The sequence below is a fragment of the Ruditapes philippinarum genome, unplaced genomic scaffold (genome assembly GCF_026571515.1).
Source record: "Ruditapes philippinarum isolate M1 unplaced genomic scaffold, ASM2657151v2 ctg121_1_1_1_1, whole genome shotgun sequence".
In the NCBI taxonomy this organism is placed as follows: domain Eukaryota; kingdom Metazoa; phylum Mollusca; class Bivalvia; order Venerida; family Veneridae; genus Ruditapes; species Ruditapes philippinarum.
In genome coordinates, this window is record NW_026861840.1 from 20580 (window position 1) to 47379 (window position 26800).

Sequence of the window (26800 nt, forward strand, 5' to 3'; positions counted from 1 at the left end):
ACCCAATATCCTTGTACAACCCACACAAATATGGATAAGATAAAATCACTTGAAACATAACAGATATAATTGTTTACAATATCAAAATTTTTTAAAAAAATGGTTCATCCATTAAAACAATTCTCCGCTTATTGTTCAGTGCAAATATTCACTCGTAAATAGCTTTGATATGCATAACCTCGTAATTTGGCGACCAATAATCTAAAACTTTTGTAGCAAACTTTAGTGCATATCTTACCTTTAATGGGAGAAAAAGGTCATTATATTCATAAATCATTGTATCTGAAAGTGTCTGAAAGTGTTTTTAAATACCTGATTGCATTATTTTTGTAAAATAGAGCAAAAAGCGAAGTTTTGGATACGCTGTGAAAATATGTATTATTTTTCTCGTAAAGCCCAGCAAGTTGTTTTGTCTTTTATTTGTGATATATTTTTCTGCCCCCACCCCGAAGGGCTGCATAAAGTAATCGTACTGTCCGTCCGTCCGATAATCTTGTCCGCGCTTTATCTCCAAAACCACTTGGGAAAATTCAGTGTGATCACTACCATCCATAGCTGTGCATATCACCGGTACGTTCAGCTCCGCTGCACAAAATGGCTGCCAGAGCTATAAATAGAAATTTTTGTCCACGCCTGGTGATTTACATACGTATGCATCACTTTAAAACTAGTTACGTAACTGAAATTTAGTATCGGATTAATAAATGGTTAATCATCGCTATAATACTATAAGTTATATAAGTGCACGTGTTACATGTGCACCATAATTGTCATTATATACATATAGTGAGACATGTGTAAGATGCTAAATTAGCTTAAATTAAAGAGCCGAGACTTTTATTAGGAGTACGATTTCTTTTGACAGGCCAATAAAATTATTTTCTCAACCCTAAAACATTGTTTGTACAATTTTATGAACATTGTGTACGTACCTTATGACGAAAATGTATACCCGTTATTTTTTAGGTATTAGAATTAAGCTAAACAAAATTAGCAAAGAGAAAATTAAGTCGTACACAAGAGTCACTATTTCGTGTGTAAGAGTTACTGTGGCCTGCTCACGAGTCACTATTTGGTGTGAACGAGATAATTAAGTCCTGCGCAAAAAATAATTACCCCGTCGTTTAACTTTGAATTTATAAATTTTTTTCAAAAACAGGGTGTTAATATGGGGCGAAAAAATTTTTTTCGTGTAGTTAGTAATCGTGCACTCGATTTAATTAAAAGTGCGCACAGCTTAGTAACTCGTGCGCATAGTATAGTACCTCATGCGCACGACCCTGTATCTCGTGAGCACTAGATAAATAAAAACGTTTTCATGTCACATCTGTGCCACGTATATCATCGATACTGAAAGTCATATATTTTATATATCTCACCTCAGACAATGTAACAAAATGTAAAGCGCTAAAATGGTGGTGTTGGAAGTTTACCCACCAGGTCTCGGCAGTAAGCCACAAAACAGTTCAGCCAAGGCATCGTTCCCAGACAGATAGTCGAGCGGGTTACCAATACTACTTGCATTCACCTTCACGTTGCTTTCAAGGACCTGATAACATATGTATACATGCCAGAGCAGATGTACAGTTCGAATGACCTTTGGATTTCATGATCAGTCAAAACGAAAAGTGACCTGCAACATTCGGGAATCGAACACAGGCCGCTCGAGTGAAACTGGACGGTTGAGCGCTAAAATTGCTATATTTTATTTTATCTCAAGGATTTGTGCTTCATAAAAATTTTTGCTCGAAACTTTTTTGGCTGTAAATTTTGACAAATGAAAAATAAAGGGTCATCGTCAAATGAAACACATAAAATATAAAACTCAATACATATTTGTTGATAATGATTTTCAAATTTCCATTTTATGCGTTTTTTTTGGGCATGCAATGGAATAAAAAATATCTTTGTTTAAATCTGGAAAACCAAATCTTAAATAGTACATTGAAATTTTTATGAAAAAACATAATAAGTGTCCTTATTTATTTTGTCATTGGTTTCACGCCGGTCAGTAAGTTATTTCGAGATGTTTGTTAAACAGATGCATAAACTTTTTAATCAGAATTAATTTATTGAAATATTTAAAACATAAAAATGTGATTTAAAAGTACATATTGTATAATATTATAGTGATGTTACATTTCTTTTTTATTTAAGCTGACCACGAGAGTTTACAGCTATGGCAGCAAATAGGAATTGTATTCGAGATTTGGAGGAAATGCGTGTTGAACTGAAGCATTTTTTTCATACTACCATGTTACTGTTTACAACACCTCTTTTGGGATATGCTGACGAACTTGATGCTGCATACAGAGGTTAATATCTTCATTTTATTTCCTTTATGTACTCTTTGAACAGGAAGTATTTGAAGCAGTAAGCATGATATCCTCGATAATGACATACAAATATCAAAATTAAAAAGATATTTAAGACTTAGAATTGTTTTTATTCTGGTCCTTCGGGATCATTGATGTCAATCATGACTAAACGTATTGATGATTCAATCTTTTTGTTTTTGAACCACGTTTAAGACCCGTTTATTTAAGAAAAAAAATACAATACAAGAATACAAACCATGATAACTTTAGCATTTTCATTGATATGTTAGATAATTAAATTTATTTTGTTAAGTTTTTAGTCAGAATATGTAAGACATTTTAAAAAGTTAACAGGTTCATTCATTTGAAAAGGGGCAAAAGGTTGATGCCAATCATGACTTTACGTATTGATGATTCAATCCTAAATAAGCTGGTACCAGTGATATAAGAAACGTTGCAATTTCCGTTATCATCAATTAATTTTCTCCCTGTAAAATTTATATCATTTGTTGCTTAGTATCATTATTTAACTTGACTATTTTTCTCTAAGGTGATCTAAATTTAGTTTTAAGATTATGTAAAATAATTGTTTACAACTCACTTATTTACAAAATAACAAAATGCATATAATGTCACTTACATTATATTTCCAGATATAAAGATTTCTAAAGTGTCCGGACAAACAGGATGTGTGGTAGGTGGAGTGTTAGCTGTTGTAGGCTTTGGACTTTCCTTTGTTACATTTGGAGCGTCTCTTGGCCTCTGTATAGCAGGTAACAAGGACTGTTACATCAGTTTCTGAAAAGCTTAGATACACACGTCTTATTGCAAAAACAACAACATAAAAAAAGAACTACAACAACAAAAAGCAAGAATAATGCAACAAAAAAGTGTAACCGACCTATATTTAAATGCTTTAAAAACTATAAAAAGGAAATAATGCTACTTCCAGAGCGTCTCTTGGCGTCTGTGTAATAGCTTTAATGAAATGTATTTTCATTTGTTTTTATTAGACATTAATGATATTCATGTTATCTAATGCATGTAATTTTCAGTATCAAACAAGTTTTCATTTGTTCTTTTAAGATAAACTCTGCTCATCTTTGGGTAAAATACAATAAATATATAGAAATATATGGACTTCTTACTGAATATGTCTTATATATTCATACTCTGTTTACCTATAGTGTGTAACACATCTTTGTGTGTAGCAAAACGATGTTTATTTCAAATTGAGTGACAGTATGGCATTTATCAGTATTTTCAAATATCAAAGTTGATCATAATAAGTCTTTAAATATGAGTAGATTAACCCAAAATCACATTAGCATGAAATTAAATAGCATAATGCCTTAAATGTATGTTATACGAGCAAAAGTATTATAAGGTTTCTTTTTTCAAACGTTGATAAATTTCAAATTGATTAATCTGTCTTCTTCGTATATACAAACAACTGAACAAGTTTTGTCTTTATGATACATTATTATCATTTGTTCATGTCATATTTTGATATAACTGACTCGAATTAGCTGAAATTCAGTTATCGATTACTACAAGTGTTTTTTTTTTGTATGAATGTTCTTTTCTTTTTCAGGTGGAATTATTGGAGGCGCAGGTGGGATAGTTACCGGTGGTGCTTCTATAGCTGACGCTGTAAAATCAAGCAAAACTAGAACAAAGGCAAATGCTCAACTCGAAAAGTGCAATACAGCTTTTAACAAAATACTTATGAAATACAATAGAGTATCAACCCAGCTAGAAAGAGCCGGAAATATTGACATACACTTTCCGCTCTGGTGCTCATTTTGGGGCAATCTAACGCGTGCCGTCTTTCTTCCAATTGATATAGGTTTTCTAGTTGCGAATCCGCTTCTCCAAAACGAATCTCATGACATATCTAAGAAAATACGGGAAGCTGTTGCCAAGCTACAGAATAGATGTCCTAGTGAACAGGACATTGATGAAATGATAGATTCGTGCATAAACTCGTTACGACAGCTGGAAAACTAAACCATACATCATTACATTTCCGATTGACTTTTACCTTCATAATAAACATATTTGTTAAATATTTAAGGTTATAGAAGCAGTTGCAAATGTAATGATAAAATTTTATAATAATGAATGGACAAACTATTTTTTTATATATATGATATCTTACATTTATTTGCATCTTAAATGTGTTCAATAAAATTGCAGGTTTGAGCCTAAGAGGATGCCTTGAAAACTTAATTTATTATTATTTAATGTACATTTACTCCTGAACCTACACTTATGTGATAATGGCTTATTTAAAGTAAAACTGTCATATTGTCTGGTGGTTCTTCGAATTGCAAAAAAATAATTTAATATGAGAAGTATGAATCGAAATGCATACAATATTATCAAATCTTCCTAAAGAACGTAAGCACATTCTTGCGTCTTTGCCCCTAATACCATTTCACGGACATGGACACGGTTGAATACTTCCCCCCTCCCGCGCCCCTCCAAAAAGTTAATCAATAAATAAAGAAAAACAGAATCCCTATAGAAAGTCCAACACGGCTAAATTAAAATGTTGCAGCCTCAGTTTGATTGAGCCTGTTCATGGACGGTACTGGAAAGTGCAAGTTACTGTCAAGACCCTAGCACCGGCTTAAGCAGAATTCAACATTTAACATGAACTGGTAAAGTTTTGAATTTTGAAACATTCGCAGATGTGTTCATATTGCGGTTATCATAGAACTATCAATTTGACACGTTAGTGCCATTTCATGAAAAGCGGCATGTGGTTACCAAGTAAAAAATGCGTGTGCCCTGAATAAAATGGTATTTCTCAGGGGATCAGAGGTTATTAAGCTTGCATATTACACATAAGCTGTCAAAAGATAACGTTAAAAAGCAGGCAATATCCTTATCCTTACAGTGATTCAACAGTATTCAAGTTACGAATACTGGAACCACCCGACTAGGAAAAAACGCCCAATTGAAAAGAACTTAAAGTACCAAAAACAATAATGTCTTGCTAAACGATCTTCAAGGATAAAAATATAACCAACTTTGGAGACTTTTGATATCCGCCACACCGGCACAAATTGTTCACTTACATACAATTTGTGCAATCTTTATGAGCGTACTACATTTCGTAATGATTTACAACCTTGTTAAATAATAAAATACTAAAATGTACACATTTTACCTGTAAACTATATACATAAATAGCACAATTAAATATAAATGAGAATAAAGTTACATCACGCATAGTATAGGTCTAATGATTTAATTGAATACAACAAGTACATGATATGAGTTTTCATTTTAAATTTCCTTATTCATTCCATGTTTATAAGGTTGTATCCATTGAGTTAATAAACAAAAGAGTAATAGAATAGATAAAAGTTTGAAGAAAACCAGACATTCTTGAACGTTAATATCGTTCAGTTGGTATTGTGATTATTTCACAAATGTTTTTTCATAACACAAAAAATGAAATCCTAAAATGGTCAAACTGCTTATGTAAATTGTGATTTTACTGTACAAGTGAAATTGGTACGTTCAGTAACGTTTAAACGTATGAAACGAAAAAATGCGCAAATAAGGTCATCTGTAATGTCTAGAATTCCAATTTATCTAATATTAGTATCGGAAATTTTGTTCTTAAAATAACATTAAATGAGTAAATGCTTTATCATGAGGGAGTTTCCATTTAAACAGATACCTTTTTTCCCACTTGTCTTGATGATTTATGATTATCTTCACGAATTGGTAGTGTCTGATCTCACGACAATCGTGTAGTTAAAGCAAATATGGATCAAGCTCAATCCACTAACAATTATAAACACCCAACACATTGAAATTAACTAATCTAACTAAACTTAATTTACATATTATATATATGTGATTTTAACGTATTTTATTTTCTTAAAGTCATGAGAATTTTCTTTTATTTACAATGATATTTAACACAGACATCCTTGCTGAAAATAAAAAAGGTAATGTATGCTAAAGACCACTGAACAGCGTGGCCGAGCGGTTAGCACTTGGGACTAGTAATCCTAGAATTTCTGCCGAAAAAATAGGGCAAGCCTTTGATTCCTTAAGCTTCATTGCTTAGTACTTGTTAGTTCGAGAATCTTTCAATAAGTTTACAGCTTTTAACACAATCGAACTTATATACTAACAATGAAAAACATATTTATAAAAAAAAGAATCCCTAAAGAGTGGTAACTCCCCAATGTATCTTTTGTTAAATTTGCTTGAAATTGTTCAATATTTCATTTATTAACACATGGTCTTTTCTCATAAAACTCTATCTCAAGACATAGATATCCGCCCATTAGAAATTGTTATAAACTATCGATATGCTGGTGGTCACGGTTGAAACTGTTATAAGTTATTATACATGTATTTCTCTTTGGTGAGAGGCTTGGGAGATGGTGGCAAGTTTGATGTTAGTCAGATTCTTTTTCAGTGTGCAAACGTAAATAAATCTTTCCTTGCAAAATAGAGAAAACGGTGAAGAGTAAAATAGGGAAAAGTCGAAAGCAATGACACTGTCTGATACCAAGTCAAGTATTACACTGAAAACAATGAATAGCATTCATGTCTGTTTCTTTGAGGCACGGAATTTAATTTTGCTATTGGTATGCTAGTTCATATGTAGCTGTACATGTATATACTAAAATTTATATAAAATGTTTTTCCAGAATTACCCAATTTAATGATGTTGCTTAAATCAAATTAATGTATGACTGTGATTATTTTGAGTCCGTATGGTACGTTTATTTTAGTAAAATACATATCGTATGTGTACAATTAACTACATTTTAATTGGTCCCTTTTTGAAAGTCTTAGCTTGCCTGTAAAGTTCACATATTGTTCCGGGTAAAATATTTATATCACCATTATTTCGCATTACAATCAACCATTCTTGACCAAAGTTGAACACAAGCAGCACGGGGAAATAATGTTTGTATCAATTATGACGATAAACTCAGTTATTAAATCAGAAAATCGTCTAAACAGAACATGGCTACCTGTCCCTGAATATAAAGTTTTTTTCTTTTTGTCGTTTTTTTTTTGTGTGTGTGTTTTTTTTTTTTTTTGTTTTTTTTTTTTTTGGAGGGGAATGGGGTGGATTCGTTTTTTATTCAAGTATAAGTGTCAGAATAATCATACGGTTTTATATGTTGATTTCTTTCTTTATGCTGCTCTGCCTCCATATCTTGTCTTGATGATTAGTCATAGATTTATTAAATCATCTTTAGATTAAATAACACCAAGGCCAGTCACTCTTCCGACACAATAAGTTATTTCAAAAGTAGATTACTCAAAATCAAACATTTCGAGACCTGTTCTTTTTTTGCAAGAACGTGCACGAATATATTAGAATTTCTAAATTTTCTCTCTTGGCATAAGCAACTATGTTAATGAAATAACATTAATTTCATAGGCAACTATTCTTCCTATTAACCCAACTTCTTCCGTTTTTTGCCCTACCCTCCACCATCTGTTTCCCTCATTTTCCCCTTACACCCTTTATCCCTTTACTTTCTGTATTGACACCTTATAGTTCTTATCATTTTATTTATTACGTATCCCTTTTCCTCCTTTCGCCGCCCTTGTGTCTTCTCCAAATTTTAGTTCGGTGCCTTCTAAGTGCCCTACTAGTGTGACTGGATTGTGTCGGAGCTGCGTTCTGTGAACGTTGCCTTGTTTTGATTAAGTTTATTCTCATTTCGTTTAAATAATAAAATTTGTGAGCTGACATTTCAGGATATTGCAGCATCTTGGCATAGTATAAAATAACAAATTTGAAATGGTCAAAAATGCTCAAAACTCACTTTCAGGGCAGATAACTCAAAAGTAATTTGGCGACCCCAATGCTTTTTTCTTCTTCATAAAATGGTTTCAATTATGATTTCCTGTCATTATGCTAAGACAAATCATTGCACTAGTTAAATTTCTATTTCTTTGTTTGTGTAATAAAAAATGTGTAGTATTGTTGGCTTTATGAATTTCTAATAAGCGGATGCCTGTCTTTGAAACATTATCAAATGTTTCTGCGATACAGTTACTAAATTTTCATAATATCAACAAAAAGATAGCCCCGGGTATTTCTTTCTTCCTTTCTTTTTCTTTCTTTTTTGCGTGATTCATAGTTTAGAAAATCCCACTTTTATTGCTTATTTGTTTATTTAAATTTAACTTTATCATTGTGCATTAAATATTGCTTTTATTACGAACAGTTCATATCAGTGTTTTTTGTGCACTACATGTATATTTGCATATCTAAAAATAGTTATAATGGAAAATGTATTTTAAAAATGATGTGTATAAAATGTACCTCCTTTCAATTTTGATTTACTTTTAATCAAGATATACGACTTTATGTTATTTTCCTTTTGATTTTTTTAGGTTTGTTAAACAGACAAGTTATACAGTCAAGCTTTATTCAAACTAATTCACTATTGCATTATATTTCAAATGAAATACGTGGTTTGAAAATTTACAACGCATTTACAATATCGTATTAATTTATTAGCTGTACAGGTGCACATCTCTCAGCCTGGCCACAAACTAGTACACCCACTCAACATCCTTGTACAACCCACACAAATATGGATATGATAAAATCACTTGAAACATATTAGACATAATTATTCAAAATATCAAAATGAATTGAACTTATTGGTCATCCGCAAAAAACAACATTCGGCGAATTGCCCAGTAAAGAAATGCACTTTCCTAGCTTTGATATGCATAATTTTATAACATGGTGACAAATTTTTAATTATATTTTGTATTATTACTTTTAATAAAAAAAGAGCTCTAGAGATCATTAGATTTATTTGGGTTGTCATGGTAGTGAAGTGTCAGTAAGTGTACATTAAATTACCTGATTGCTGCAAAATGCTACGACTAAACCCCAGGGAATCCTTTTTCTGCTTAAAACAATATTATGTCATTATTACCTCTTGCTATATGTGTGTGTGTGTGTGCGCGCGTGTGTGCGCGTGTGTGCGCGTGTGTGTGCGTGTGTGTGCGTGCATGCGCGCGCGCGCGTGCGTGTGTGTATGTGTGCTTGTGTTGAAGTTAGGGATGGTTTTAATATTTGTTCTCTGGGATTTGCTAGTTTCTGGCCTTGCTATTCGACGAACACCTGTGATGTGGTGTTTATGAATATTTCTTAAAATTACATATCTTCATTTAAATATAATAATACATGTACATATCATTTGGATATAAGGTTGGTAATAGAACGTCTCTGATTGAAATAAATACAGCTATGGCGGTGGACCTAGAGGAAATGCGGGTTACATTGAAAGAAGTTTTTTTTTCATTCTTCCTTGTTACAATTTACATCTATTTTGAGCTACGCTGACGAACTAGATGCTGCATGCAGAGGTTAATATCTTAATTAGTTTTGTTTCATTACAATATCGGTATCTTTATATATTTCTTGAACTTTGGGATAATTTTTTGTCATTCATGACTTTAGTTTGCAACATAAACATAAAAAATGTTTAATTTTTCTTATATCTTTTATGACTTGAACAGTCTCAATCAAGCTCAGTATGTTTGAGTTTTTTCATCCTTTTACGTAGTTTTGATATCATTGCTATTACATCGGTAGTTTACATTGAATCAAATCGTGACATTTTATTTTGTAGAATTGTAATTGTTCCTTAATTAACTAAATGTATATTTAACCATCTATAATTCAATAAAGATATAAAAATTTGCAAAGTTGCCGTCCAAGCAGAAGCTGTTTCTTTTGTTACTGGTGGAGCATCTCTTGGACTCTGTTTAGCAAGTATTTAACAAGATTTTAAAGGCCACCCCATTCAGTTCCATCACTTTATGCTATCTATTGCATGTCATATTCAGTTAAACAAAATACAGTTTACACATGCATATGAATTGGTTAATTGCGTTGACATATGAACTTGCATATAATGTGAAATGAAAGCGTTTCAAGTGTTATTGTTACAAGGATTGTAAAGATGGATTGACACCGTTATATGTAACGACTATCCTTATAATATTGTAACGATCAGGCCCATCATTTTACGTCCGAAAATAAACCCGTATCCGGAAACTACTCAAGTACTAAAGTAATTAACTGTACTTCATGACATCAACTTTTAATCATCAAAACATACACTGCATGTACAGATAACTTCATCCTTTTAATATTTACGATGGTTATATTACTTAAAATAACTTATTTTCTACGTTGTAGCCGTTTTAATGTTCAATTAGCCACACGCTGCCAATTTAAACATGGCAGCTGGTACTGGCTAAATTTCTGCCCGCGCGAGATTGGCAGTGACGTCATCGAAGACGATGACGATACTGCCAAGCTAGGCACCCTAGCCAAGCTAGCCACCCAGCGTCCCAGACTATAAATAGCAGCCCGAATCTGCCAAAATCGTCAGTACCTTGGTAGATAGCCACCAGACCACATCTATACATTATTGAATATGGATGTATCTCCAGCCACCAGAAAGGTATATAATACTTTGTGCCAGTAATAGTTTATATAGAAGTTTTATATTAAATCATCTAGTTTGGCAGTTTGGCATTATTTTCCATTTATGATAGATCCCGACTGTAGACCAAGTTTCCATAGCCATAATCCCATATTTTATAGTGATACCCATATACCAGGGTAGAACACCACTGTATTTTGTAGTTACTATTTTAGATACCCCATCAACCCTATAGCATTTCATGGTAATTCCTACCATAGAATTTGTACCAGACCACAGGCAAGACGTGACACCGTATTTGTCAAGCCTTTCATTACATCTTATATTATACATTATTCTAGACGTAACAGAAGAATATTCCTGACCTAAGACGAGGAGCCCAAGCCAGAGCCATCCACAGAAGATACTATATACCAATTTTATTGTTTGTGAAATGTAAATTTAATAAATAGTTGAGTTAATCTTATTTCAGGTGTCCGTATCTTTTAGTCCTTGTGTCCCTATTTTTCCCTTATCCATTTACGTGTGTTTGAGAAGAACCCACGTGTCGATATTGAAGTGTGTCCGGGCTAGCAGACCCCGGGTACGTCGCAGTCTGGTTCTCCAGAAGTGGGATTCCAATGATTTTATGAGATTTATATAATTTTCCAGATTGATCCATCACCAACCATTAATCAGTTGTCTGCTTTACCATTACAGGGAAATAACCAGGAGACCAAGAGACAGAACATTTTATTATTTATGTATCATAGTTCATTTCATTTGCTGATCCAGATTTTTGATCTTCCAAGGTGCTGACCATTCAATCAAACAAGTTTACTTGTTGGTTGGATGCATGATTATAGCCTTATTTGAATGCCCATTGCTGACTGCATTCTTGTCTGGCCAACCTGAAAGCAGAAAGGAATAGACATTATACATTATACCTAGTTTTATTATTTTTATTATTAATAGTACATAGAATAATTATTACCAACCTTGATATTGCTTTTCGTTACCAGATGGCACAAAATCAAATTGATATGGACATAGATGTCAATGTAGACCATACAAATACAGATAGAGAAGATTTTTTATCTCAAGACTCAGACTATTCAAGACCAGCCTCTTTGGCACAAGACAATATTAGCCAATCTGAAGCTAAAATGCTTGAGATTGCTACACAAATGAAAAATGCTCTCACTTCAATGGGAGAAGCTGTAGACCAGAGACTTAAAAACCTAGAAAGAAGACAAGATATATTTGAAAATAGAAATTCAAATTCTACTGACATACCTAGTAGTAATTTATCTTATGATGACCAGACCTCTTCATATAGAATGTCAAATACAAACACTATCAAAGTGAAACCACCAACTTTTGATGGTACCGAAGACTTGAATGAATTTTTAATATCATTCCAAATTTGTAGTGATTTAAATAATTGGAACATTAGATCCAAAGGATTATGCCTAGCTAGTTGTTTAAAGGGTGATGCCCGATCAATGTTGACTGAAATTGATACAAGAGACCATTGTGACTATAAACTGTTAGTTGACCTACTTAACCAACGTTATGGTCCAGCCAATAGAACAGACATATTTAAAGCCAAACTTAAAACCAGAGTAAAACAAAAAGGGGAGACAATTTCTCAATTGTCACAAGATATATACAGACTGACCAGAAACACTTATGCCAGTGCTTCTAAAGAAGTAATTGAGGCCATAGCCTTAGATCATTTTATTGATGCTATTACAGACTCAGAGATTAGATTAAGACTGAAAGAAATATCACCAAAAACCCTATTAGAAGCTGAACAAGCGGCTATTAGATTAGAGGCTTTCCGTACAGCAGATAAACAAAGATATAAATTAGTAGCATCAGTCACTGACCCAGAACAGAAAAAAAAAAAACCTCAAACTTGATACCATTTGCAAATCATTAGAGTCAATTAATAGAGATTTAACTGACCTTAAAAGAGATCAATCTAACAGATACATGACAAGCAGACTAGACAGTTAAATTCTTATAATAATAAGAGGAAGTTTAAACCAACTAGTTGTTGTTGTTTTATGATATTTTGATCCTAAATGAAGTGATATATAAATAAATAATGTATACCTATTCTTACCAATCCAGCTGATGAATATTTAACAAAAATGAAGACATGGAATTCCAAATACACCGCTCCTTGTTACAAATCAACCCTTTACATTGATGAGTTTCAGGTGGACCCCCTTCCTGCTCCCATTTGAACAGCTGTTTACCCAACTGCCTGTTCATCTGGTGGACATTTTAACCCGCTCCCTGTTGTTCAAAAATATTGACTTCAGGTGGACACCATCGTTCCTCTGCTTGCACATCAGAGTGGTCCTTTTTCCCGTAATATGACAAACCTGGAGAATAACAAAACTCGAACCTGGAGAACGTTACTCTAAATGAAGAAATCAAATAGAAGTAGAGACATTATAATATTACCATCAAATTAGTCTGAAACATTATGACCTAAAAGTCATTTAATGGACAACTAATTACCATTTAGAGTGATGACATTGAAATTTTAAATGATTAACCAAAACAGTGCAATGTTTTGTATTCCACTTATAAAGAAGTGATGCCACCTTTGAAATCAAAGAGTGAAGTTTTATTATTGGTATACCTTGGGGGGTACCAAATATTGGCCATATATGTTATAATATTTAATTACTATGATGATATATTGTCTATATGACTTGCCGGCCTATGTGCTTAAATTAGCCAAGTGTTAATTTATTATGAATATTATTAAATGTACCAGCCATGATTGTGCAGTGTCCCACTGTAAGGAGTGTATTTTAGGCTGAGGATGTAATGAAGTATACTTCTGTTTAGATGAGCAGTTGGTAATAACCGCTTCTCCAGGTGACCAACTAACCAATACACCCAAGCTCTCTATTCACTGTAAATATAAAATACATGTATTTATTTATGAATGTAATAATAGAGCTCTATATTTGAATGCAATATTTTAATGTTTGACTGCCGAGTGAATGATACCTGTATACGTGACACTTTATACAATTGTTTTTATGCCATATAATTGAAGTTGTAATTATACAACATCCATAAATTATTTTGTCAATTCCGACAATACGTACATGTATGTTCCTACATGGAAAATTTGCAAATATTTAGCAAATTTTAATTATTACTATGCATGTATAATAATTAATATATGCATTAATATGATGTGTCTATGACTTAAACTGTTACCTACCAAGTTTGACAAATAATTAAGTTAAACTCCTCTGTCTAATTAGTGTAATAACCAATTATCAAATGATAATTACCCGATAATATAATTATCTCATAATGTTGTGTTACCAATGACATTATTTAGGTAAAATGATAAACCTTCCGACTGTAAATATACTTACCTTCCTACTATTCAGGGGCTGAATCCATGTGAGCGGGGTGCAATGTAACGATCAGGCCCATCATTTTACGTCCGAAAATAAACCCGTATCCGGAAACTACTCAAGTACTAAAGTAATTAACTGTACTTCATGACATCAACTTTTAATCATCAAAACATACACTACATGTACAGATAACTTCATCCTTTTAATATTTACGATGGTTATATTACTTAAAATAACTTATTTTCTACGTTGTAGCCGTTTTAATGTTCAATTAGCCACACGCTGCCAATTTAAACATGGCAGCTGGCACTGGCTAAATTTCTGCCCGCGCGAGATTGGCAGTGACGTCATCGGAGACGATGACGATACTGCCAAGCTAGGCACCCTAGCCAAGCTAGCCACCCAGCGTCCCAGACTATAAATAGCAGCCCGAATCTGCCAAAATTGTCAGTACCTTGGTAGATAGCCACCAGACCACATCTATACATTATTGAATATGGATGTATCTCCAGCCACCAGAAAGGTATATAATACTTTGTGCCAGTAATAGATTATATAGAAGTTTTATATTAAATCATCTAGTTTGGCAGTTTGGCATTATTTTCCATTTATGATAGATCCTGACTGTAGACCATATTTTATAGCGATACCCATATACCAGGGTAGAACATCACTGTATTTTGTAGTTACCATTTTAGATACCCCATCAACCCTATAGCATTTCATGGTAATTCCTACCATAGAATTTGTACCAGACCACAGGCAAGACGTGACACCGTATTTGTCAAGCCTTTCATTACATCTTATACTATACATTATTCTAGACGTAACAGAAGAATATTCCTGACCTAAGACGAGGAGCCCAAGCCAGAGCCATCCACAGAAGATACTATATACCAATTTTATTGTTTGTGAAATGTAAATTTAATAAATAGTTGAGTTAATCTTATTTCAGGTGTCCGTATCTTTTAGTCCTTGTGTCCCTATTTTTCCCTTATCCATTTACGTGTGTTTGAGAAGAACCCACGTGTCGATATTGAAGTGTGTCCGGGCTAGCAGACCCCGGGTACGTTTCAATATAAAACAACATTTTGACAAATTCTATCTTTAGCGATATATCACTGACACTTAAAGGCACATGTTTTATTTATATTCCTCAATTTTCATTTTTGTTTACCTGTTATTATAGTATCCAAAAAGATATCATTGGCAAATTAACTGAACCAAAGTTTTGCTTCTGTTGCATCTTTGTCAACTAATACAATGATAGCGAATAACTATCTTTATTGCAGTCAAAGAACTACAAATATGCTATTATTATGACAAATAATTTAACATTCATTCCAGTGAGTTTATTTTAATATTGTTTTATCAAATACAATGTTTCCTCGTATTTAAGGTGGATATATCGGAGGCGCAGGTGGGGTAGTTGCTGGTGACGCTTCTATAGCTGACTATATGAAATCAAAGGAAACCAGAAAAAAAAGCAGTTGCTCAACTCCAAGAGTGTAAAACATCTTTCACCGATATATGTAGGAAGAGCAATTATGTATCAACACAGTTAGAAAGGTTCGGAAATATTGAAATTAACTTTCATCGCTGGCGTTCGTTTTGGGACAAGCTAATGCTAGGCCTTTGGCGATCTTTTTCTAGATTTGGTTGTCAAATGGTTGCAAATACTGTTTTGAACGCAATTCGACTTGGCAATACCGTCGACATTGCATCTGATTTAACATCAACTGATGTTTTTGTATTCCGTACACTTGGAAACACAGCTAAGGATGTACATTTTGCTGGTGGGGTTGAAATTGCCGTCTTTCTTCCCACTGATATTGGTATTCTAACTTTGAATTCGATAAAGCTGCACAGAAAGGAAGCTCATGCTGAATCAGAGAAAATAAGAAAAGTTGTTGCGACGCTGCAGAATAGATGTCCTAGTGAACAGGACATTGATGAAATGATAGACTCTTGCATGAAATCTTTAGCAGTTGGATTTTTAAATCATATTACAATCCATTTCCTACTGAATTTTACCTTGATATAACCATGTTTGATACATATTTAAGGTTAAACACGCAATAAAAAATGTAACGGTGAAATTTTATAATATTGGATAAACAAATTTTTTTTTTCAAATCTATAATATCTTACATCTATTTTCAATAAAATAGCAGGTTTGGGCCAAACATGGTGTCTGGAAGACTTTTCAATTATTTAATGTATATTGTTTCATGAACCAAGTCTTTTGTGTTAATGACACATTAATAATGAAAATGTCATATTGTCTGGTGGTTCAGTGGATTGCAGGGATGCAAAAAAATCGGTCAATACAAGAAGTCTGTTATACTCATATGAATCGAAATGCATACGATATATCGAAATTGAAAGTGTATTCAAGGTTAGGTCTAATGGACGGAAACACATTTAAATGTTTTTGCTCCAATACCATTTTACAACTATCAAAATGTAAGATTTGGAAAATATTTAATGCATTAAATACAATGAAGAGTTATTATTAAAACGTCCTAGCATAGTCTGATATTGAATACTACAAAAAAAATCAAATTGTTCACTTACATACAAGTCTGGAATTATTTACAGGTTATTTTACGAATTTCAGTTTATATTTTAAACTAACCACTTTTATGATGGACTTAAAATAATTTCTTTTTGCTTAGCCCTTTTCTTGAACCCTTTACTCTTATAATATTCTTATTCTTTGACAAACGAATTGGTTTATGCAAAATTCTTTCTGGTGACCTTTGCATTTGAAACATGAAGTATAATACTAAACATGCGGGACACTATATTTTAAAGTTATACCGATATATCACATATTCACAAGTTTAAACGCATCTCATTTTCGAAATACATGCGAAATACCTGAGACTTATAATACAGAATACACATCTGTGAAAATACATATATGTATATACAAATACCATGTATACAGAAAAGTGAGTGGTTCAGACAATCAATTATCTTAACATTTAAGTAAGTTTTTTGTATATTAATCACTGCACAGATTATTTGTCATTTAGAATTACTAAACTCTAAGATATGAATTTTCATAATTGTTATAACCTTCATCACAGATAAAACGGATGATAAAAACAAAGAAAAACGTAATCCCTAAAGAACGCCTAAAACGGCAAAATTGAATGTGATGCAATCTCGGTTTAGTTGAGCCTTTTCATGGACGTCGGACGGGGGTTGTATCGAAACCTACAATGACCGTCCACACCCCTGATAACTTCTGGCATAAAGTTATATTTGCCATTCTAATGTTACTCCAGTGTTAATATGATAACGAATTATAAATAATTGATAAGCTGGAATAGTGGAAAATATTATTTGGCTGTAATTTATTTATAATTCGTTATCATATTAATACTGGAGTAACATAATACTTTTATTTACATAATTACAAATAATACTGAAATCCTTAGTTTTCTCCTTAGTTTTCTTAGTTATGTAACGACTATATTAACAACTTTAATGTACATGTCCATGAAAAAGAAATGTGAGCAAATAGGTTACTTGTACGTTCCATATATGTGGTAATGTTTAGAATTCCTATTTCTTTATAATATTAAATTACAGTCGGAAATTGTGATCTAAAAATAGTATCGAATGACTACAAGTACTTTATCATAAGGGGGTTTCCACTGCACGATTTTGTGATAGTTTATCTTCTCAAGGAAGTTTATTGGTAGATATGTTATATTTTTGCATTTCACTCTGCCCTCGCGAAGAGATATCGTGTACCATGACAAATGTCATTTATTTACACAATGGCGACAGAGAAAAGTGTTTTCTATGGGCACATCTTCAAAAGTCAACAAAACAAAATGCTTATGAAATAAAGAACTGAATCCTTAAAAATATTGCTTAAACCTTCCCCTAATTACATATGTTTTGCACAAGGCACTTTTCTCTATTTTGCTCTAGTATCTTTAGATTTCAAATATCATATGAAGGCATCAAAGTTTCTCTTAAACAAACAATCATTTCATCACGTTTACACTTCTAAACGCTCTCGATGGGTTCAATGTTGAAACTGTTACTGTTTAAGTTATTATGTAACTTTATTGTTAGAGGATTGAAATAGAGAAAAACATAGTCCCTAAAAAAAACTAACGTGACAAAATTTTAAATGTTGCAGGTTCGGTTTGATTTGTTCATGGTTAGATAGTGACAAGATGATGATAAATTTGTTTTTATTCATATGCTTTCTCAGAGTGCAAATGAAAAAATATGGCTAACAAATGTCGTACAATGACACTGTCTGATACCAAATTCAAGAAGTAAAATTTTATTTTATTTTTAACGTTATATCAATGAATTGCAAACATGTCTGCATTTTATTGGTATATTAGTTCTAATGTATATCTACATGTATATCTACTGGTATTGTTTTAGTCGTTTTAAAGCATAAAACAATTTAAAAATGCAGTATAATTCAATTAATATATCACGGTATTTTGTTTGAGTCTGATAGTGCATATTTTGAGTTTATTGCATATTATATAAATTAATGAAATCTAGCTAGAGATAAAAGTGGCTAACAATTTAAAAAATCACAAAATTCACTGCACGAGTTTGTTTATTGTTACTACATCATGTACATGTACACCGCGATCAAAGTTGCAAGAAATGCATGAAATATTTCATTTATATTATCTACGAATTAAGTGGTTTAAGTTAGATTACAGATAAAACCAATCTATAAATAGTAACTATGGAAATTTATGAAAATTTGATTATTAAATTATGAATTCTATGAAAAGGTCTTTTCTTTAAATGTTAATTACTCCTAATCAGGATTTAGGACTCTCTGTAAGTTAATTTGCTTTTAAATTTTATAAGGTTTATAACTCTTATACGAAAGGTGTCCAAATTGTTATGTATTGGCTGATTTTACCGGGAGTCGTTTCTGTTCTTCTGTCAGTAATTGGGATATTTATCGTATCCTTTTTCTTTCATTTTGGAATTTCGTTTTAGAATAATATGAGATCCTTTTGAGATGTCTACTGTACGAGCTGTTTGTCTGACTGCAAATTTTGCATCAAAATATACAACTTCCTTGACATTTGCAATGATATTAAGGGATGTTGCCCTCTTTTTACGGTGCTCACAAGGGGTATCTTCTTATGTTATTGTACCACTTGCAAATGTCTTACAGCATTGTGTAACTGATGCAAAGCACATCGCATTATGTCCATAAATGAAACATATTTCTTGAAATATATCTTTAGCACATATACCAAGAACACAGCGGTTCTAATATATGAGGGTATTTGGTGAAAGAAAACTGATTTTTTCCCCCGACCATATTATGATAAGTTATACAAGTAAACACTGTTTCTCGTTGTATTGTCAAAGCTAGACTGAATGGATTTATACAAGAATGGTATCTAATTGATGACTCTACACGAAACAAGTAACATTTGTATAAAACCCGTGCAAAAGAAAAAAATATGCCAAAAATTCAATTACTTTGAACACCCTTCGAAATTTCGGCACTAAATGTAGGCAAATATATCACTTTTAATTGGAAAAGAACTATTTTTAAATGTATCTTAGTTTTTAATAAAAGAATTCAAACTGTAAAGTATTCCTCAAAAAGACCTGATTGCATAATTGTTGTAGAGTATCAAAACTTAACAGTAGGGCAATAAGCGGAGAGATGGATTCCGTGTGAAAACATATATAGAAGGCCCATTAGTTTGTCTTTGTTTGTATTTTTGCATTTTTTTTATTAAAAGATTGGATTTTATAATGTTGTCACTGACCAATAATTGATAGTAAAAATGATAAAGATAATATATAGCAACCGCCTAAAAAGATACCCCAATCTTTTATCTATTGAACTATTCGATATATTACACATAAATATTTACAGAATCTTATTTGAGTCATGTGAGGTTGTCTTATACACATGAAATAACATTTTAAAAGAAAACAACAAAAATCAAACAATTATGACAAAAACTTAGGTTATTTTTACTTTGATGTGCACACCTACTATTAATACTTAAATGCTCAAAATGTCACTTCATATTATATTTAAAATGATTTTATGTTATAAATGGAAAATTTTGATATATTAATAAATATCTTTTCAATTCAAGGTTGAAAATAGAAAATCTGAAATACAGTAATGGCAAGAAATAGAAAAAGAAACTGCATTCGAGATTTAGAGGACATGCGTGTTGATCTCAAACAGTTTTTTCATTCCTCTTTGTTACAATTTACAACATCTCTTTCGAGCTACGCTGACGAACTAGATGCTGCATACAAAAGTAATCAGTTTGTTCAATTTCTTTTCGGTACAATGTCAATGACTTTTTAACAGAAATGAATTATATGTTCGAGGCAAAAACTTTTTGAATTAGAATTCAAAAATGTTGAAACCATTGCTCAGTACTAGTTCTTTGCAATCATCGTTTCTATTCCGGTCTTTAAAAGTGCATGTATAACGTAAATCGATGCTAGCAGCATGAGCGTATTGCATTTTCCAAAATATTTCATTTCAAGAACAGTGTATGTTAGGAATTTTAATATTGTTTCGTAGTTTATATGTCATAGTTCCAGGAGTAATATCCCATTACAAGTATAATATGATACTTTAAAATTAATCATCTTATTTCTGTATATATGTTTTTTGTTTAAAACTTACCAAACTGAAGTTATTTCATTTATAATACAATTCTAGATATAAAGATTTCCAAAGTTGCCGGACAATCAGGATGTGTGGTAGGGGGAGTCTTAGCTGTGATTGGCTTTGGACTTTCTTTTGCAACGTTCGGAGCATCTCTTGGACTATGTATAGCAGGTATGAAACATCCTTTTATTTACAAATAACTCCGCAAATAGATTTCTCGTTTTGGGCACACGCATACTTTAACATGGGTACTATACGCCGCTTGTCATGGACTGTCATAATGTGTCACAATGAAGGCTCCATGATATCCGACGTATGAACACATCTATAAAAGTCTCAGACAAAACGAGCCAGAAACAGTTTTAATTTTGTCGTTTTTTTGCGTTTTTAGGACTTAAATTTTTTCTCTGTTTTAAATGTCTTGTAAGGTTTTTTGAATCAAGTGTCTCATAATTAAGGCATAATATTCATGTTAACTATTTATGTCATACATGTATTTAGTATAATACAAGATAAATCTTATATTCAGATTTATACATTTATTCATTTGCATAGATAAACTCCAAATCACATGATCTTATCTAAATAGAATAGCTCAAGTGTTTCCAATGATAACGGTACAAATATTATCAGTGCCCGTTTCAACTGATACAAATATGCTGATAGCATAAATGATTTAAAAAAAAATGCAACTTACCTTGTAAACGTTTGCATTGACAATCATTATTAAGCGCTCTCTCACATATAGAATGATTTCATCGTCCTGAAATAGTATACCCTAAAGACAGTGGAATACCGGGGAAAAGTTGTCTCCTAAACTAGCAGTACTTTTACATAATTATAAAGTAAGGCATTAGTCCAAGAAAATTGGTTTTTTTAACTTTACGCTCGTTTCTTTATTTTCCTACAGTGCGTTTCAAATAAGTTTTATTCGATGTGAAGAAACATTGTGACTTAAGGCCTCAACAGACGGTAGGATTTTGAAGTACAACACCAATTAAAACTAAGATGTACAAGCAAATCTTCATGTGTGAAGGCTACTATTTCTTGAATTCAGAAACCTTAAGTCTAGATGTAAGGAATAGGACATGTTCTATTTTAAAAATCTTGTCGTACATATTTCTACAGATCTCCCACAATGACAAGTAACAGATTATTAAATTATCTCCTGATAATGGGGTTGATGAATGAAATTCCAGAACAATTAGGGCTTAAAGGTAAACATAGTATTAAGATGGGGGTAAAAATGATGTTGAAAAACTCTTCAGGAGACCGACCCAAAGTTGTGTTAGGTTCGAATCCCAAATTATTCCGAAAATGATTATGTCACGGTATTGAACTGTTCTCTAATTCTTTTTTTAATGGAGGTGTTTCAATCATTTCTCATGGCGAAAAAGGTATTTGGTTCGTAAAGTATGTAATCATTGAGGATCAATTGAGAGGGATCCTTTTTAGTGAAACCTCAGATGATTCCTACAGTGTAGAATTACCGTCTGAATGCGAATGTTGTATTGCTTTGAAAATTGTACATCTTGTCTCTAATTAGTGTTGTACACCTAAATCCTACCGTCTGTTGAGGCTTTTAGCAAGAAAGCGTTTGCCATACCTTTTGAGATTATATATGTTCAAGTTTTGTTACATATTCTCAGTAAAAGTCTTGAACCGCAACATTTCTTCATGTTGGAACGCTGGGAAATATATAGATAATATTTAAGTACAAAACCTTTCTCACAGTCGTTAACTCTTAGGCAAGTACGGGTTGCAAAAAATAGTTAATTGCCCAGATCTAAAACAATTAATGCCTAATTAATTTATTCTTATGATATTTTTGTAAAGTTCCATTTATTCTGAAACACACCTCGTCCAAATATTTTATGATACATTGTTATCGTACATTTATATATAAATATCACTTCAAATAACTAGGATTTTTTAGGATGTTAGGATGTTTGAGGAAATATTTATTTTTCGTATATCAGGAGGCATTATCGGGGGCGCAGGTGGGATTGTTACTGGTGGCGCATCGATAGCTGACTATGTTAAGTCAAAGAAAGCTAGCAAAAATGCGGAAGCCCAGCTTGAAGAATGTAATACAGCCTTTAACGAGATACTTAAGAAATGCAATAATCTGTCAACACAGTTAGAAACATTCGGAGATATAGACATAATATTTCCAAACTGGAGCTCATTCTGGGGCAAGCTCATGCTGGGCAGTGGGAAAACCCTTTCTAGTTTTGGTTGGAAAATGGTTGCGAGTACTGTTTTGAATGCTATTAAACTCGGCAAAACCATCGACATTGCATCTGATGTAACATCAACTGTTGTACCTGTATTCCGTACACTTGGAAACACAGCAAAGGGGTTTCATATTGTTGGTGGGGTCGTAAGTGCCGTCTTTCTTCCCATTGATATAGGCTTTCTAGTTTCGACTTCGATAGAGCTTCACAGAAACGAAGCTCATGCTGAATCAAAGAAAATTCGACAAGCTGTTGCCACGCTGCAAAAAAGATATCCCAGTGAAGAGGAGATTGATAAAACGATTGATGCATGTATAATTGTTTTACAACAATTAGGTATCTAATAAGTAAATGATTAGTTTTAACTTTAGATAACCATGTTTAATACAATCTATAAATATTTATGGTTAAAGACGCAGCTACAAAAAGTAATAACGCAATTTAAAAACCTTAAACAGACAAAAACCTGTTGCAACTGGCAACAACAGGGTGACAGGAAATATTGTTACGATTTAAATTAAATTTCCATTAAATTATATTTTGAATACATTTTAAATAGTCCGTTATGCATTACATAGTATCAAACGGAAACAACGCAACGTTAATAATTTCAAGCATACTCATTTACTAGTAAATAATACACAGTACAAAGTTAATGTGATAAACAATACGCATCAATGAAATAATATACCGTTGTAATAACGCAAGCACTACATATGTAATGATCTTTAAAAAAAATTCTTGCAGTATGTTGGTTAGTTTAGCTATTCAGCTTCAGACATGTTGCAGTGTCTCACGGTATTTTTATCATCATTTCCATTATTTTCGATTGAGAGTAAATGTATTTCTAATTTCGGAAATAAATCTGAAAGTTATTGTAACCATAGCCTTTGCTAAATGCTTCAGTCTGTTTTTAAACTTTTAAATGGTAATATGAGGAATGAACTTACTGAAATATGACTTAGCTCTCATTTCTTTAGGTTAAAATAAGTAGTAGTTTGACACTATTAGTAATATAAATAGAAAATAAATGAGATGTTTTTGACAAAAATACCGTATTGAAAAAAAATATATATATATATTGAACAATGTAACATTGATCATAATATTTTTTGGACATACACCATACATGTATACGATTTATACCACTTGCCCCTCACAGCTGTGGGTTCGACAGGTACTTTGGATTCTTTCATATGAGGAAGCTATCCAGCCAGCTTACGGAACGTCGGTGGTTCTACTCAGGTGCCCGTTCGTGCCTGAAATAATGTACGGAAGGGCACTTGAGGTCTTCCTCCACCAGTAAAGCTGGAACGTCGCCAAATGACCTATACTGTGTCGGTGTGACGTAAAACCCAAACAAACAAACAAATATACCATTTATATATTAGTAGATGACTAAGGATGTAGTTACATCCATTTCATTTCTAGAGACAATTACAACTCCCCCCCCCCCTATTTTACAACAGAGGTTATGAGGTGAATATGTACAAAAGTGGTGTGAATGTGTAGAAGACATGTCCATATTGAAATATTATAGAATTTATACAATGTTTTGGTTGAAACAGAATTTGGAATGTGTTAATAAAGATACATGTTAGGTTTAGAAATTGAAGTCGGTAGATATCAAGTTACGCATAGAAATTAAAAATTCTGTAAAGCTTGTAATGCCAATTTAGTTAAATATGAATACCACTTTTTGTTAACGTGTTCCATATATTCAAAAATGAGAAAAAACAAATGGTCAATTAATTGTTCATGGTCCAGCAGGAATATTTTTTAAACATTATGTCAAATATTTGTATGAAGCATTTCAAATAAGAAAAGGATTTGTCGATGTAGAAGTTGCTTCTAAATTTGCATAATATCAATACATTTTACTGTTTGTTTGTTGACAATTTATGTATGCTATGCTATATTAACTGTTTATATGTTTATGTTGTCTTGACCATATTCTTCACTATACAATTGTTAAATTGGTCAAATGCTTGCTCTTATGTCGATTTGTTAAATAAACCTGAACTGAAATACATGTACATGCATTATGGTTGGCAGAGGGATCTGAGTTGTAAAACAATGTGTCCAGAAGAAACATTTACGAAAGTAACTGATGTATAACAATAAGAAAACTATGTCAGTAAGTGTTAAAATCATACGAATTCTTTATTTATAAGAACACTAGGTCTTTTATTTAATTTTCAATATCGACTGATAAATTGTTGAAATGTACTAAGACATGTATTGTATTTGTATGTGTATTACATTCCTGTTATATTGAAAATGGCCAAAGTCCAAATTTTGCTGATTACTAGTTAACAAAATTTAAGTTCATTTGAATGTATGCATTTATCTATCCATAAACAATTACCTATGCTTGTACATATAACACTTTCTTAGAATAGTATTATTGTGAGACATTGATATCTTAAACAGTGTCAATTCGGTCAGAGATTTTAGCAGCTTTTTACTGTTGTGTTATATTTTTAACCCAAAAGTTTGTCAAACCATTGTTCATTGATGAATTTACAAGTCTATAGAAAACTATGTGTTTCAATGAAAGTAAATTGTTGAAAGGTTTACTTAGAAAAGATAAAATTCATCTTACGACTTTTGTGAGACAAGGGAAGCAAATTGCCACATTGTAGGTTTCGAAATGGTAATCAGAAGAGCCTTGTGTTACCAAACGGATTGTAGATTAGGCATGACAAAATGCAATTTGTCATAAAAGAATTGGTTTTATACTTTTTATAGAAAGCTTGGAACTTGTAATCTTGAAATAGGAAAACGTCACTAATAAAAACAGAAAGTGTCCGTTCTGTGATATAGAACAGACAGAGTTACATGTGTTATTTTGCAATTATATATATGAGGGTATAAGGAATAAAATGTTAAGCAGGGCTATTTTTCCTGAACACAATTTTAAATGATTTAATGGCAATGCTTAACCGAAAGTTGTGTTTACATGTTTGTTTCAACATAAACCAAAACCAGCTTCAAAATTTTTAAATAGAAGGTATTTATATTTGTGTAAATAGCTAATGATTTCCCCGTCCCCCTTTCATAGTGACAGTTAAGTTTATCAGTTACATTTAATTAAATGTTGAACGTAATTTCATGAATTTATGTCATCAAATATGTGTTACAGCTTTTTGAAAATATTTTACTCTTTTATGTTTGTGAATAATGTGTATATAGTGTATATATCAGTCTCTTGTAATTCTCATGTAGGAACTGGCTATATGTGTTGTGTTTTATGTAGATGCATGTGTGTGGGTGTGCAATTCAAGGGAGATAAGTCTGCAGTACATAGACATCGTAAGTTGCTGTAATATGGGATTTGGAGTTGTCCCCATTTAATTGTGTTTGCCTTTTCTTTTCAGGTTTATCTTTCTTCTCCGTCTCTCTTAATTCTTTAAAGAATGACTATTTTAGAATGGCTATTTTTGTGAGTTTTTTTATCTATGGGTTGTATATAATATAAACATGTATAGATGAGACCATAATAAATGAATAAATAAATTAATTAATAGTAAAACAATGATTTGTGAAATGGTTGTCTGTGCTCTATTTATTCTAAGTGTGTATTAAGTTTTAACATCTGACATGCTTGTTGACTATTCGATAATTACTTTTAGCTTAAATATAATATTCTGAATTTGATATTTACGCTATTTTCAATTTATATTTTCATGTTGCAAAATTGTTATATGTTTATTTGTTATTT

At 32.2% G+C, this 26800-nt stretch overlaps 2 protein-coding genes and 1 long non-coding RNA gene across 3 annotated transcripts; 2 read left to right on the top strand and 1 right to left on the bottom strand.

The window, feature by feature from the left end:
- Positions 1-1998: 1998 nt before the first annotated feature.
- On the top strand, positions 1999-4529 carry LOC132717009 (uncharacterized). Its single transcript, XM_060700362.1, has 4 exons — positions 1999-2011; positions 2158-2315; positions 2972-3091; positions 3913-4529. Exons 2-4 carry the CDS (start codon positions 2180-2182, stop codon positions 4326-4328), a joined length of 672 nt encoding a protein of 223 aa, XP_060556345.1. The 5' UTR covers positions 1999-2011; positions 2158-2179; the 3' UTR covers positions 4329-4529.
- A 6977-nt stretch (positions 4530-11506) lies between these two features.
- LOC132717010 (uncharacterized) lies at positions 11507-15208 on the bottom strand. The gene is made up of 4 exons (XR_009623895.1): positions 14188-15208; positions 13566-13709; positions 12893-13167; positions 11507-11682 (listed from the first exon to the last, which is right to left on the bottom strand). It is a non-coding gene; the product is annotated as an uncharacterized LOC132717010 (long non-coding RNA).
- Positions 15209-18925: 3717 nt separating this feature from the next.
- Positions 18926-24244, top strand: LOC132716992 (uncharacterized). The gene is made up of 4 exons (XM_060700343.1): positions 18926-19011; positions 20307-20477; positions 20891-21010; positions 22819-24244. Exons 2-4 carry the CDS (start codon positions 20336-20338, stop codon positions 23418-23420), a joined length of 864 nt encoding a protein of 287 aa, XP_060556326.1. The 5' UTR covers positions 18926-19011; positions 20307-20335; the 3' UTR covers positions 23421-24244.
- The last annotated feature ends 2556 nt before the right edge of the window (positions 24245-26800 follow it).